Source organism: Hippichthys cyanospilos, chromosome 7, assembly GCF_059441005.1.
Source record: "Hippichthys cyanospilos isolate Australia breed blue-spotted pipefish chromosome 7, RoL_Hcya_1.0, whole genome shotgun sequence".
Classification (NCBI taxonomy): Eukaryota; Metazoa; Chordata; class Actinopteri; order Syngnathiformes; family Syngnathidae; genus Hippichthys; species Hippichthys cyanospilos.
The window spans coordinates 2,727,330-2,742,500 of NC_142375.1; the positions used below are offsets into that span (position 1 = coordinate 2,727,330).

Below are 15,171 nucleotides of genomic sequence, written 5' to 3' on the forward strand. Positions count from 1 at the left end.
TTGCATTGTTGCCAATAAATAGGGAGCGGAAATTATCTGTAACCAGACCGGAAGGAGATCTAAGAAGCTCAGGTTCCTGTCCGCTCGCCTTGCAAGAAAGAAAACCTTGTTGTCTTCCTCCTGTTTGTTGTTTATTAAATGTTTTAGTTTGCTTGAACTTAACAAATAAAATCATGCCATATACGATATATACCATGAGGCGTTATGGTGCCTGTCGGCACACTGACACATTGTGTTGATATTGTGTCATCAAACACTGACACTTGCTGGACGTTAAAAATCCCTGCAGTCAGACCCATTTGAGTCAAATGATTTGACCCACTTGACAAACTGAACTGCCCTAGTGTATACCAGGGGCGTCACGAGATCTAATAAATTCGGAATTATGACAGTTTATTATAAAATGTTAAATATAATGAATGGGTTTATGTCAATTGTAATAAACTTTTTAAGTAAATGTTTATCATTAAATGTCAATTCGCCCAATGTAAGTCAATGGGACTGTTTGGAATAGAAAATGAGGATTTGGAGGAAAAGGATAAACATTTTAATAAGAACAATACGAAAAATACATGCAGTCCTCTCGCGAATATGTAGAATAATATGGAAGTATCAAAATAGAAGAACAATTATATATCTGAGAAATGAAGTAAGTGCGAATATGGTCTGGGGTCGAATCATGGACTCTTCCCGGATTGGTCCGGTACTTAAACCACAGTACCAAGCAGCCGTTTGTTTTCTGACAGATAAAATTCGAATTGAGAACGAATATGGGACTGTTTTCCTTTGGGAATTAATGTTGAATTGGTTCCAAAAATATGGAATTATGGAAAAAATATAACTTCAGTAATAATAAACATTAACAACACTATCAATCATAAAACATTTCAAGTTTTTCATCCATTGAAAAAAACTCAACTATTTTTTTTTTTTTTCATATTTCCGGATTAAACCCGTTTGCCATGCGCTGTATGATGGACACCACTGAACTAGCACAGGAGAGCGGACTGAATAAGTTTTCGTAACTGAGTGACGCATTGTTTAAAAAGAAAAAGGAAAGTTAATGTATAGCACTCGTTTGAGTTTCCGAAAAAAAAAATCTGCCCAATCGGCAGTCATATTCTATTGTTCTCAGCCAATGAGAGGGGGATCTTACTCCTGTCGACTGTAGGCCAACCCGAAAAAAGCTGCATGTGTCAAGAGAAAAGAAGAGCAGTGCGACCCCAGATAAGACCAGTCAACTAGCCCAAATGTGAGGAGAATATTACGTTTTTATATTTTGTAACTTTTAAAAAAAAGTAATTTCAATCGCTTATTTGAATTTCCCAAACAACGTCACAAAACTTCACTGCATAACAAAGATCTGTCGAAATCTCCCGCGCTGCCAAGAAACGTCATCATACGTCACAACCGATACCATGTTGGTCTCAGCCAATGAGCATGTGACTAGGTCGTGTTGGACCAATCGGAGCTGTTCCAACCGGAAACAGCTGCTTCCGCGAAAAATATTTGGCGCTAAAGTCTTGTGCGCGTTCTGTCGATTTAAAGCCAAGAGAGAAGACGATCAGTGCGACCCTAAAAGAGCAAGACGCAACTTCAAGTAAGTTTACAAACAATTTCAAACTTCGTGACATGACTTTTTGTCTTTGTCGTTTTCCAATGCGGAAATAAGCTGCTCTTATGTTATTTTTTATGTTTTTGGACCTAAAATGATCCAATTCGCCTCCATTATTTGAATTTGGTAGTCACGCTTTGTTAATTGTTTGCATAACTTGGATTTCGTCGTGTTCTTGTGTTGAAATCTGTGTTTTTTCTACCTTTGTGCCACGAATCACGTTCTCGATTTGGCGCCAAAGGCAAACTACAACTTTCATATCCCGCCTGTCTTACTTAGTTTTGTTTTGATGCTAAGCGTGGCCACAACGTTCACTTTCGTCGAATCCAGGTCGTTTTTATTTTTTGCATTCAAATAATTTTGCGTGGCTATGTTCCTGTCGTCCGTATTTCCTTTACGTAGTTAACGCAAGTCATTCAAGTTTGCCTTCGGTTTTTGTTCGCATTTAAATTTGTGGTTTTCACCCAAGTGTTTTTTGTGTATGTCACATCTATTTGAACGAACCTTAACTGCGACAAGAAAAACTCGTTTATAACGTCTACATCGAATTATAAAATAAACGATACGGCATGGCGCAATAGACGTGTGCAATTATGAAATAAATCACACAAATGTTGTGTACATTGTGCAGATATATGAAATAAATTGTGGCAGAGTGTGCAAAGCTGGCGGAAAGCATCACAAATATCAAATTGTCCCCGAGGTGTGGCCACAGTGTAGCCCCGCCCCCTGCTCGAGTGACCTATTTGGAAATTTAATATTCTGTCTAAACCTGTTTGAATGCAGTTTAAAACATGAACTTGATTGACCCACATTTGACATTCTGACCCCTCTGTCTGATCCAAATCTAATTTTAATTTAATGGCAAATCAAACATAAAACTGTTGTGATCCAATTGAAACCAAATTTCCAATGGTATCTTCACAATGAACATGTTGCCTGTTTTCTCAACGTTCACATGTGGGTTTTCTATTGCCTCCAGGGCCCGGAGATGCCGAGCACTCGTTCGCAAGCTGGTGGCCAGCCCACGCTACCTTTCCCCAGACGCAAATCCGCCAGAGCGGCAGCCAAGCCCAAAGGAAACCTGTCGCAGCCCGAGTGCAAGAAGACCGTGTCCGCCGTGCCCTTTCGCGCCTCGCTACCGCTGGCTGCATCGCCTGCTCCTTTGGCCAGGCTCCCTCTCAGCCCGCGGAAGCGCATGGGTGAGTGGGCTCCAGTCGACTGTGTGTGCGTGTGTGTGTGTGTGTAGTCGCGTTTTGTGTCCCGTTGCTCTGAACACGTCCTACAGATGCCGCCCTCTTACCCATTCATACAAGCTTCTATGGTTGCAATTCAAACTTGTCGCTTGTTACGCCGTAACGGATCCAAACCAAGCATTGAGGCGCCATTTGAAATGTCCAAAACATTTTGTTCCACTGCAACATTCAATGCAGTGAACCGCTGGATGTGCACAAAAAGAAAAACTTGTGGTTTTGTCTTTTCCCACTGAAGGTGAGGACAATGCCCTCAATGTGGACGGCGCCCCGTTGGCCTCGCCTCCCAAACAGAGCAAGGCGATGGCATCGCGCCGTTTGGCCTTCGACGAAAACGCCGGCGACTGCCACCGTTTCAAAGATGCGCCCTCGTCTCCTGTGGCCGCCTCGTCTCCCGGGGGCCAGGATCCGGTCTCAGGGGGGGCAGCGCGGCCAGGCCCGGAGGGCAAGGCGGCGTGCCGCCTTTTTGCCCAACGTGAGTTCTACAAAAATGTTTGCTTTCATATTTCTACGACTGTCTTTTATTATTTATTTTTTGATAGTGTGTCTGTATCTAAAAACTGACTTGAAGCTCAGTCTTAAACTTGATTTCATTGGGGCCTGAATCCAAGCAAACACCCTTTTTGAGGCAGTGTGAACTCAATCCATATCTAAAGGCAGTGTAAACACAGTCTCAATTCAATTCAAGCCTTTAGTTAACCCACACTCGGGCGAAACATGATCTGAATTGAATTAAAATCTTCTTTTCAAAGAGCTGGGACCGGACCGTATATTCCAACCTGTACTGGATCAAATTCTGTCTTCACTTGACCTAAGGTCATTTGAAAGTCTTGCTGAACTTGATCTATGATCAGCTCAAGTCTGCTTTCAATCTGACCTAAATTCCTTTGAATTGGATTGATATGAAATGGTGTAAATCTCTAACCTGGTCGGAACTCTTCTTCTCGAAGCAAATATTAAACTCCACACCTGAACTGGACCAAATTCTGTCTTCACTTGACCTGGAGTCATTTAAAAGTCTTTCTAAACTTGGTCTACGTTCAGCTTGAGTCTACTTTCGATCTGACCTAAATTCTTTTGAATTGGATTGATTTTTAATGGTGTGAATCTTTAACCTGATCAAAACTGAAGTGAAGCTCTGTGTAAACTTGATTTGACCCCAACTGGAACTCAGCAAAAACTTGATTTCAACATAGTGGAAGCTTATTTGAACCCAAGAATGTCTAAAGTTGACATTTAAAAACCAATTGGAACAATAAACCAGAGTGTGTGTGCAGCACGCGGGCTGGCGAGCGTCAAGCAGGCGCTGCATACATCGGCGCCAGAGCGGCTGCCGTGCCGGGAGGCGGAGCGCGATGCCGTGCGGGTCTTCCTGGCGCGGACGGCGGCCCGCCGGCTGCCCGGTAGCCTTTACGTTTCTGGGGCACCCGGCACTGGCAAGACGGCCTGCCTCCACTGGGTCCTGCGCGATATGGAGGTAGGTGGGACCAAAAGTAAATAACTGGAAAGAAAGTTCATTGTGAATGGCTGCAAAGGCGTAACGTGGCCTTTGTTTTGATTCGCTTCTTAGGAGGAGCTGCATGACGCACAGATACTGCTGGTCAATTGCATGAGTGTGCGCAGTTCGCACGCTATCTTCCCAGTCTTAGCTGAGATGCTGGGCCTACCGGCCAGTCGCAAAGGCCTGCAAAGGCACCTGACGGGACCCGGGCCTGCCGTGTGAGTACATGGGGTCGCACACCTACTTCTAAAAGCTTCCATATTGTATGTAGGTGGCAGCAAAACACTAGTTTTGTACAAATAAAAACTCATTGATTGACTTTAACCTAGTTCACTGGCATCAATATGCCATATGATCTTAAATTTCTTAAAAAAAAAAAAAAAAAAAAAAATCACTTGCAAATCACTTGAAACTAGTTCCCTGGCATTGTAGATGCCGTAGGATAGCAGGAAACCACTATTTTTCTTTAAAAAGAGACTTACTTCCAATGTTCCCTCTAAGCTGCGCGCGTGCGCAATTGTGCAATATTCGCACTTTCTCAGCGCGATAGAATATCTATGCTGCGCATAAAAATAAAAAAGCAATACAATAATAAGTATAAAATAATATCTAACGTTAGATATGTCCTCTTATCTGATTGATTAGACCAGACATGTCCAAAGTCCAGCCCGGGGGCCAAATGCGGCCCGTGGTCAATTTCCATCCGGCCCGCAGCCTCCGTCATAAAATCAATAAAGTCTGGCCCGCATAGAGAATTAATACATTGGGCAGCAGCGCTGTTACCTGCGTGTTAAATGCTGCCATCTCTAGGCTCAATTAGGAACAGCAAATTAGTATACAGTATGAGTAATCGACTGTGTGAGCCCCTAATTTTCTAAAATGGCGAAACTCAACAAAAAGAGGAAAGTTGAGCTGCAGTGTGACGCAGTGAGCTGCGCTCAGCACCAGCAGCTTTATATCGCCAACTTTTACTGACAGCTGGATAAGGACAAGTTTCCGAGAGATTCCAGCATTTGGTAAGAAAATGCCAAGCTTGTTCGGTTCGACGTATTTGTGTGAGAAGACATTCTGAGTTATGAACTTAAATTAGAGCAGTATGAGGACACGGCTATCGGACTCTCACTCACAAGACATCTTGCGCATCCATACTACTGCCATAGAGCCACACCTGGCCTTTGTCCTGACCTCCAGATCTCAGTTTGAACCGTCACACTCATGCGGACAAGTCATTTTTCATACACGATAAGTCTGAAAACGTTTTTTTTTTAATTTTCACTCCAGAAAAATCACCATTTAAAAATCCAATCAACATTTATAGTTACTGATTTCATATTTTAAATGAGCCCTGCACTTGTTGATATGACTATTACTTGTTCATTTCTCTGTTATTGTGTTTAAAAATTTCAAACTGCCATGGTGAGATTTTTTTTTTTATGATTCAAATGTAATTTGCACCCAAGAGTACAATTACTTCTATTCAACTATTCCAAAAAAATTAATTAGTTAAAAAAAAGTGAAGTTAAGTGAATATTCAATTTCAATATTTGTCAATTCAATTTTCATGTTTCAAACTAACCAAAACACATGCTTAAGATAGCTGAAATGAAAATAAAAAAGCAAATGTTAAACACAACGGCTCGCTGAAATGTATTTAACACTATTCAGCCAGTCATATGCATTGACAGTGCTTGCTTACATTCCCCTCATATACATCCCGTGCAGGTTAGCTAGTTAAAAACAGTGTGGCGTTGAGAGACGCGAATGCTAACCCCTTTTGTGGCAAAACAAATGAGCAGCGCAACACATCCACTCACCAAGCCAAAGTAAAAAAAGAAAAGAAATGCGCTTCTTTTAAGATGGAATGGCTGTTGCCGTATATGCAAAAAGAAGAACAAACGGTGAGTGAGTGAGATTTTTTTTTTCTTTTTCACAACTTGTGGCTTGTTTATTACCATGGTGACAAGTGCAATACACATGTCATGTCTAAAACATTTTTTGCTCAAGATATACGCCGTAGAAAAAAAAGTAACTAACTTGTTGAAAACAAACAAAAATAGTTGGGATTTGTCTGGCAACGTGTTAATCATCGACAAATCGTTTTCCCGTATTGGTGCCAGACGACACTTGTCACCTCAGCTATCCCCTCATAAATGACGGGATAAGTCCCCAGAATCACATTACCAGTCCAAACATATATTTAAAAGTTGTTGGGCTTAATCAGGTCGTGCTGTTCGCACAAATCACTTGAATATAGCTCCTTGGCACACCGCAGGGAAGCGCCACTTTGGTCTAAAGGGAACTGCTTGAAAATATGATTTGGCACCAAGTGATGGCGGCAGAGCAGAACAAAGCTCCTCAACTGATTTCAACAGAGTAATGAGAAATCTGCTGATGATGAAGATGCTCCAAAACGGCCTGTGGGTGCCTCTCCGCCTCCAGGGTGTCCTGGTATGCTCACTCCCAATCTCGCTGTTGTCGCACAGCTTGCTGGTTCTGGACGAGCTGGACCAGCTGGACAGCAAAAGCCAGGACGTCCTGTACACCATCTTCGAGTGGCCGCACCTTCCCAAGTCCAGACTCTGTCTCGTGGGTGCGTCCTACGCCGCCGTTTGCTAGTTTTGCCCGTGCCTGATCCCTCCCCATTTTTATGTATTTATTTGTGGCGCAGGGATTGCCAACGCCTTGGACCTGACAGACCGCATCCTGCCCCGCCTCCAGGCCCGGCCAGGGTGTCGCCCCCAGCTGCTCAACTTCCCGCCGTACAGTCGAGAGCAGCTGGACGCCATCGTGCAGGACCGCCTAACGCAGGTGCGCCAAATTACATTCTTTTGGGATTGTACTTGAAACTTTTGGGTTGGTTGCGTAAGTTGGGAAAAGCTATTTGCGGAGACAACATGCCAACCGCCGCACTTGCCAGCAGGGCACGGAGCTGTCACACGGCATGGTTGGCAGCCGCTTTTTTCTTCCATTGTCTCCCCTTCAGCGTACTCCCACTGCACATTTCACTTATGTCTTTTTTTTTTTTTTTTTTAAGAATCATGACAAGCAATTGATCTTTTTTTTTTTTTTTTTTTAATGTACAGTGGGCCCCCGTGTTAGTACCTTAATCCGTTCAGCGGCTGGGCTCGTAACTCGAATTCGTTGTATGACGGGCAATTCAAACCTATGTTAATTAGTGAATGCGTGCAAAAAGAGTTAGGTAAAAACATCACGACTTTATACACATATTAAAAATGAGTAACAATCTACTGTACAGTTAAATTAAATAACATAAATATACAAAGGAAAAATGACTTTTACCTTTGGGGCGACATGACTTGAGCTGGTGGTGGGTGGAAGGCGGAGGGGAGCAGAGACCAACCCGCAGATTTTTTTTTCTTAAACAAGAACTTTTTTCAAACGAGATCTTTTTTAAACAATGACTGTTTTTGTTTAAACTGGAACTTTTTTAAACGAGAACATATCACCGGCGATTTCCTTCTCCTTAATCCATAATAGAAGAAGCCTCTCCATTTTGTTGTCGACCGAGGTCCGTCCCCTGGAAAGGAAAGTCTTCCCCTTAGAACAGGGGTGGGCAACTCCAGGCCTCGGGGGCCGGTGTCCTGCATGTTTTCCTGTTTTCTCTCTCAAACACACCTGAATCAAATGATTAGGATTATTCTCAAGCTCCAGCAGAGCTTGTTGATGAGCTAATGGTTTAAATCAGGTGTGTTAGGGAGAGAAAACTGGAAAACATGCGGGACACCGGCCCTCGAGGGCTGGAGTTGCCCACCCCTGCCTTAGAAGATTGCCGAGCGGTTACGGCCATACTCACTAGCAAGGTTAACTATGCGTGCACCTCCTTCGTGTTTTTTTTATTATCTCCTGCTTGGTTTCTATTGTCATCATCCTCTTACTTCTTCCTTTACCGCCACTTGCAATTTTAGAAGCCATGTCTAACAGATAAAGTTTGCAAAGTCTTCACAACACACCGACCGGCTCGTGCCATCAGGCTAGATGAGGGCGTTAGGCCAATAGCATATCGGCATTTCTGTGATTGACGTGACGCCGGCCAATAGCATATCGGCATCTCCGTGACTGCCTTAATCGACCAATAGCATATCGGCATTTCCGTGACATGCGAGTAAAGTTGTTTTTGTCGATGCAGCAAAGCGAAAAAAATAGTGCGCACACACTGACAGGCATGTTGGATGGTTCATAAGACGAAAAATTTTTGCATAAGAGGGGGACAAAAAAAAACGCCGCGATCCACGTCGTAAGATGAAAAACACGTAAAACGGGGTTCGTAAACCGGGGGCCTAGTGTATATATAAGTAATTTAGTCCTGAAGTAAATGACTATTTTAACTAATTACGCACTAGAATTACTTTCTGTACTAAATTTAGTTACCTAAAATAATTGATTTTCTAAATTCTTTAACCTTTTTAGACCCTCCAGCTAAAATAAATGGAAACTATGTGATTGAAAGTGTGGATTTGATAAATGTTAAAAAAAAAAGAAGTGCATTTTAGTGCTTAGTTCAAACTTGAATTGATTAGCCATTGGTCCCAAGATTGCTAGTGATGTTAAAGAGAGAGGTAAGAAGATGATTTACATGGAAACAAAGCTGGAGATAATCAGAAATATGAATAGAGCTCAGCTAGCCTAACCTCGGCTACCCTTACCTGGGAATATGGCCATAACAAGCATCAGTCAAAGGTAAATAAATTCTTCATATATTTTTTTATTTATGACGTTATTTAAATGCATGGATGTACATTATATATGGAGCACTTACTATACTATTTTGAAACACATTTTTAATATGTTTGTACAATTTTGATGGTTTTACTTGGGGTTTTACACGCATTAGCTAATTAACATAAGTTTGAAATGCCCACCATACGGCAAATTCGCCTTACGATCCCAGCCTTGAAAATGTGAAAATTGTGGTCTTTAGGTTTTTCTGTTGTGTGTTTCGCATGCATGGTCAGGCGTGCGCGGAAGGCGTCCTGGACGCGGCAGCCGTGCAGTTCTGCGCCCGCAAAGTCTCGGCGGTGTCGGGGGACGCCAGGAAGGCTCTGGACATCTGCAGGTGCGTCCCACCAGAGACAGATTTTACAACAGGATCAGTGGCTTGACTTGGCGCCCGTCACATGTGTGCAGGAGAGCCGTCGAGATGGTTGAGTCGGAACGCAGGAAGAAGGCGGAGCGGGGCACCGACCCAGGTCAGTACTGCCGCAGCTCTGCGCTTTGAAGTTTACAAAAAATGGAATGCAATAGCTTTTCCTCCTTTGCATATATCAATTCCTAAAACCTTAAGTCGATGTGTAGCCCGCATCAAATGACGATTACGGCAATTATTGTGCATCTATACTATGAATAAAACTGTTTATATAATCTACAAAAATGGCTAGTTACCAAAAGATTTTGAAATTTCATATTTTGGAACTGGGGCAATTTTGGCAATATCAGTGACAGTATCCTCCATATTTATAGAAATAACCTTTTATGTTATAGAAAGAGCTCTTTTTTTTTTTTGGCAATAGTTTTGTATGAGTTGACTTAAGGGTATCCAAATGTTTTCATCAGTAAAAAACAGGATGTGGAGTAACGTTGTCTGTGGGCTTTCAGCCTGGGGTGCGTCGGTGGGCGTGGCCCAGGTGGCGCGCGTCCTGTCGGAGGTGTATGGCGACCGCATGGCATCCGCTAACGCCGACAGCCAAAGTTTCCCGCTGCAGCAGAAACTTCTGGCGTGCTGCCTGCTGATGCTAGTGCGCGCCGGCAAGAGCAAGGAGGTGCTCCTCGGCAAGGTGGAACCCCCCCCCCCCCCCCCCCCCTTTCTGAGGGAGAGCACGCTGATTTTTTTTTTTTCCCTCCCCTCCAGCTTCATGAGGTTCACAGTCGTTTGTGCGCTCGACGACAGGTGGGTGGGGTCAGCCAGTCGGAGTGCCTGTCACTTTGCACGCTCTTGGAGAGTCGTGGCATCTTGGCGCTCAAGAAGGCCAAAGAAGCCCGCCTCACCAAGGTAAGCCCCGCCCTTGCTCTCCCCCCCCAGGTCCGGTTTACGACTAAGGTCCCGTTTGCAATGCGGGCTCGTGAGAACAAGGCTTCAAGGCCTGATACTTAAAAATAATAATAAAACTAAAACATATAAAGTAAATAGTTTATATAATAATAACTTACTTTCTGAGGGCATACCAATAGGAAAAAAAATGAATGACATTATTTACTTTTAGGCATTTTTTTTTAATCATCTGGCAGTGAAAATGGTCCGTTTACCTTGTGTTCATTCTATTTCCGATTCTGAAACACAGACCAAAAAAGGGGCATTTTTCTTTTTTCAATCACTGTAGTTGGTTTAAAATACAAAATAAACATTTTTTTGTGAAAAAACATTAATACAATTTAATTTGATGTTTTTTTTTATATTGTGATTTTTTTTTTTTTTTTCTTTTCCCAAAAATACATTTGTCCAAAATGGAAAATTGCTGGTATATTTTAAAATTTCTCTCAAAAAAGAAGGTAAACCGGAAGCAGTGTTGTAATCCATCCCTAGCGATAGTGCTAACATATGTAGGTTTAGTGAGAATGTGTCTGTCGAAATTTAATAATAGAAATGGTATATTCAAATCTCTTGCGTGCGGACGTTTACACCAATTTATTCGGCGCGCAGTATGTTCTGCAATGAGCGTGAGGTGATTTTTGCTCGTCAAGAAGGGACATTTTCGACACAATTAGGATGCTCTAAACAAGGCCAGAAATACTCACGCCAGCCTGCACTCGATAGACCAAGTCAAGCCAGCCACGCCTGATTTTGAGGCATTCGGAAAATGTCCGCCAATGAGCGGCGGCGCTTCACCTTCATGAGCTGTCTGTTATTTTACATCAGCATGCTAATTTGAAATGAAATTTTAAAATTCATCTCAAGATTGAAATGTACCTTCTATTGCGATAATAGTGGACTAGTATGGAGTGAAAGAGTGAGAAGGACGAAGCGCGCTTCTCTTGGGCAGAAAACCAGTTGTTGAGGTGGAAAATGGAGTTGGAGATGTGCATATAAGAGTCGTGTTTAAAAATAATAAATTGAGGCCTGATTGCAAACCCGCCTCCTTGCTGCTTATTTGCTGCGGGCTCTGATGGTTCAATGGCCATTAATTCAAAGGGGAAACTCAGAACTTACCCCGTGCGGGCCCCCCAACTACAGCTTCGGGACTTAACGGGAACAGCTCATTTACAAATAATAATACAGTGGGCCTAGTCTAGGCTAGCTTAGCCTTCTTCGTATTGATTATCTCCAGCTTCGTTTCCATGTAAATCAACTTCTTACTTCTCTCTTTAACATCACTATCAATCTTGGGACCCATGGCTAACCAATTCAAGTTTGAATTAAGCACTAAAAAGTACTACAAATACATTTTCATAAATACTCACGATACAACAAAGCTTTAACGTTCCGCCATTTTGGAACAAGTGACTCTGACCAATAGTAGACCAGCCTCTTAGGGAGTCGTGACGTCGACCAATAGCAGACCAGCCTTGTCGTGAGGTAAGCAGTGATGTGTGGATAGTCATATGAGCGCGGAGTGACTCGCAGAGTCCCGCATGCACACTGACCGGCATGTTTGAGGAGTTTTTGTTGTAATGCGAAAAAAATGCTGTGGAGGGGGGGGGGGGGGGCGAACTTAGAAAGGATTTACAGTGATCCCCCCCCACTTCGCTGTTAATGGGGAGTGTCAACCCCCCGCGAAGTCTGAAACCCGCGAAGTAGGGTATCATTTCCTAGATTTCTATGTACGCCCCAATAGAGCCGCAGTAACCGCAAACAATCCTTTTTTTTTTTTTTTTTTTGTATTTTTTGCGCATTTTATTTCCTTTCTCCTATGATTTAACATTACATTATCCTTATTAACATTATTAACATTATTGTATATTCATTAAATAACTAATATTACTTGGTTTGTTGAGAATTTGTTCTCAGGACCGGTTATCTGCACCAAGACTCCGGTGAAAGAGTATGCAAGTCATCACGTTGAACTTCACATTTATTTTGGCTCATGTATGGTGTAGTAGTATCTGTTGAATAATAAATCAACAACAATGTTAAAGTCAGTCAACTAACGTATAAACACTTGCCGAACTTTAATCTATGAATTTACTGTATTTTTAACCGAAATTAGCGGGTTAGCAACAACTACTGTAACAACAACTACTAACTATAAAGTGCAACCTCTACACAAACGAACACTTAAACAGAATAAACACTCATCGCTTACTAAACATATGCAGTAGCGTGGGTTATCAACATAAATGATAAACTATAAACATGAGCTTACGTTGTCATTCACCATGTCACAGTAACGAGCCGAATGACGCACAGAGAACGTAAAACAGGAAACGGAAATGCAATGCGACCCGACAAATTAAAAGCATGCATTTCAAAATAAGATAAACGTCACAAACTAACGCTTGAAGAATTCTTAACATAGTTATTAACTAATATTACTTAGTTATTTAAAGACAGTACTGCATAATGTACTTTTTTGCTTTTTTCAATTTTTTTCCATTCTTGCACATTTTTAAAAAATTTTATTTTGAAATATTTTTAATTTTTCCTGGAAAAACCCGCAAAGTACTCAGACTGCGATATCTGAGACCGTGAAGTAGGAGGGATCTCTGTATTTACTTTTGAGTGGCGCTTATTTTGAAACCATTTTGAAACAAGTGAGGCAGACCACCATCTCCGTGAGGAGAGGCTGACCAATAGCAGACCAGCATTGTGGTGACGCGTTGCATGGAGGCATTGACGGCAACTGAAAGGAAGTGCAATTACCTAAAAACGCTTGCAGATGGAGTCAAAACAACAGGAATACAGCTAGGGTCATGACAGTTGTTTTTGTTGCAAAACCGGGAAAATACCATAAAAGGGAACGAAAAAACTTAGTATTCCTCGTCGCAACATTAAAAAAATGTAATCCGGGAACGCTGTAACACGGGGGTCCACTGTATTTAAATTATACTTTTTAACCTTAACAAGAGAAAAAAGCAATGTAAATCAACCTTCAACAACTGTCAACTGCTTTTTTTTTATACAGGTTAGTCTAACTATGGAAAAGAAATATTACCAAGTTCTTCACAGTGCTTGAAATTAAATAAGAAAAAAAAAATTTTTCAGGTGTTTTTCAAGATCGAGGAGACGGCAGTTGAAAACGCTCTGAAGGACGCCACACTGGTGGGAAGCATTCTGGCAGCAGGACTGCCATGAACACTAAAATCTTCCGTTTTTTTAATTTTTTGTTTTCATTTTTTGCTGAGTTTTGGATTTTTTTTTTTTTTTTTTTTAGTCCAAGTTTTTGTTGTTGCCATTAAAACAAATGACACTTCAGTTCAGGTGTTTTAATTTTGAGCTTTATAAATGGAGGTTTGTGGGTTCCAAGTTTGATTTATTTACAGTACCATCAAAAGTGTGTAAACATGAGTAGGCATGTACTTCCTGTTCTGTCGGTGATTCTTGTTTGGTGCCACATTCACAAAATACAACAACAACAAAAAACTCTAAAAGGACTTTCAAAGATTGTGACAAGCATAAAACATTCTTTGTGATTAAAAATGAGTGCTCATTAATGCTAGCTTTTGTTTCCATCAAGTTTCCATCACATTTTTTAAAGTTCACTTCAGTTTTAAACATCGAGGGATTAAAAAAAGCTTCCTCCACACATGCATTATTTGTTTATCCAGCTTTGAAAGGAGTGCGTTTGCATAGTTTGTATTGCAGCTTCAGCTCGCACCCAAACTGGAGGTCGGCCATTTAAAAATGAATAAATTAAAAAAAAAAAAAAAGCGCACATATACACACGTGGAGAAAATTGTTGGTACCCCTCAGTTAAAGAAGGAAAAACCCACAATTCTCACGGAAATCACTTGAAACTTACAAAAGTAACAATAAATAAAACATTTTTGAAAATTAAATAATCAAAATAAGCCATCACTTTTGAATTGCTGATTAACATAATTATTTAAAAAAACAAACTAATGAAACAGGCCTGGACAAAAACGATGGTACCCATAACTTAATATTTTGTTGCACAATCTTTTGAGGCAATCACTGCAATTAAGCGATTTCTGTATTTGTCAATGAGCGTTCTGCAGCTGTCAACAGGTATTTTGGCCCACTCCTCATGAGCAAACTGCTCCAGTTGTCTCAGGTTTGATGGGTGTCTTCTCCAAATGGCATGTTTCAGCTCCTTCCACAGATGTTCAATGGGATTCAGATGTGGGCTCATGGAAGGCCACTTTAGAATAGTCCAACGCTTTTCTCTCAGCCATTCTTGGTGTTTTTGGCTGTGTGTTTTGGATCGTTGTCCTGTTGGAAGATCCATGACCTGCGACTGAGACCAAGCTTTCTGACACCAGGCAGCACATTTCTCTCCAGAATGCCTTGATAGTCTACAGATTTCATTTTACCTTGCACACATTCAAGACACCCTGTGCCAGATGCAGCAAAGCAGCCCCAAAACATTACTGAGCCTCCTCCATGTTTCACTGTAGGGACAGTGTTCTTTTCTTCGTATAATTGGTTTTTGAGTCTATGAACATAGAGTTGTGCCTTACCAAAAAGCCCCAGTTTGGTCTTATCTGTCCAAAGGACATTCTCCCAGAAGCTTTGTGGCTTGTCAACATGCATTTTTGCAAATTCCAGTCTCGCTTTTTATGATCTTTTTTCAGCAGTGGTGTCGTCTCCCACGAAGTCCACTTTGGCTTAAACAACGACGAATGGTGCGATGTGACACTGATGTACCTTGGCCTTGGAGTTCACCTTTAAT

General features: G+C 41.7%; 1 protein-coding gene across 1 annotated transcript; it reads left to right on the top strand.

Annotated features, from left to right (window-relative positions):
* Positions 1-1,485: 1,485 nt before the first annotated feature.
* cdc6 (cell division cycle 6 homolog (S. cerevisiae)) lies at positions 1,486-13,973 on the top strand. The gene is made up of 12 exons (XM_088420587.1): positions 1,486-1,600; positions 2,598-2,817; positions 3,107-3,343; positions 4,146-4,345; positions 4,439-4,587; positions 6,853-6,959; positions 7,038-7,177; positions 9,343-9,443; positions 9,515-9,576; positions 9,983-10,161; positions 10,236-10,376; positions 13,524-13,973. Exons 2-12 carry the CDS (start codon positions 2,607-2,609, stop codon positions 13,611-13,613), a joined length of 1,617 nt encoding a protein of 538 aa, XP_088276713.1. The 5' UTR covers positions 1,486-1,600; positions 2,598-2,606; the 3' UTR covers positions 13,614-13,973.
* Positions 13,974-15,171: the final 1,198 nt, after the last annotated feature.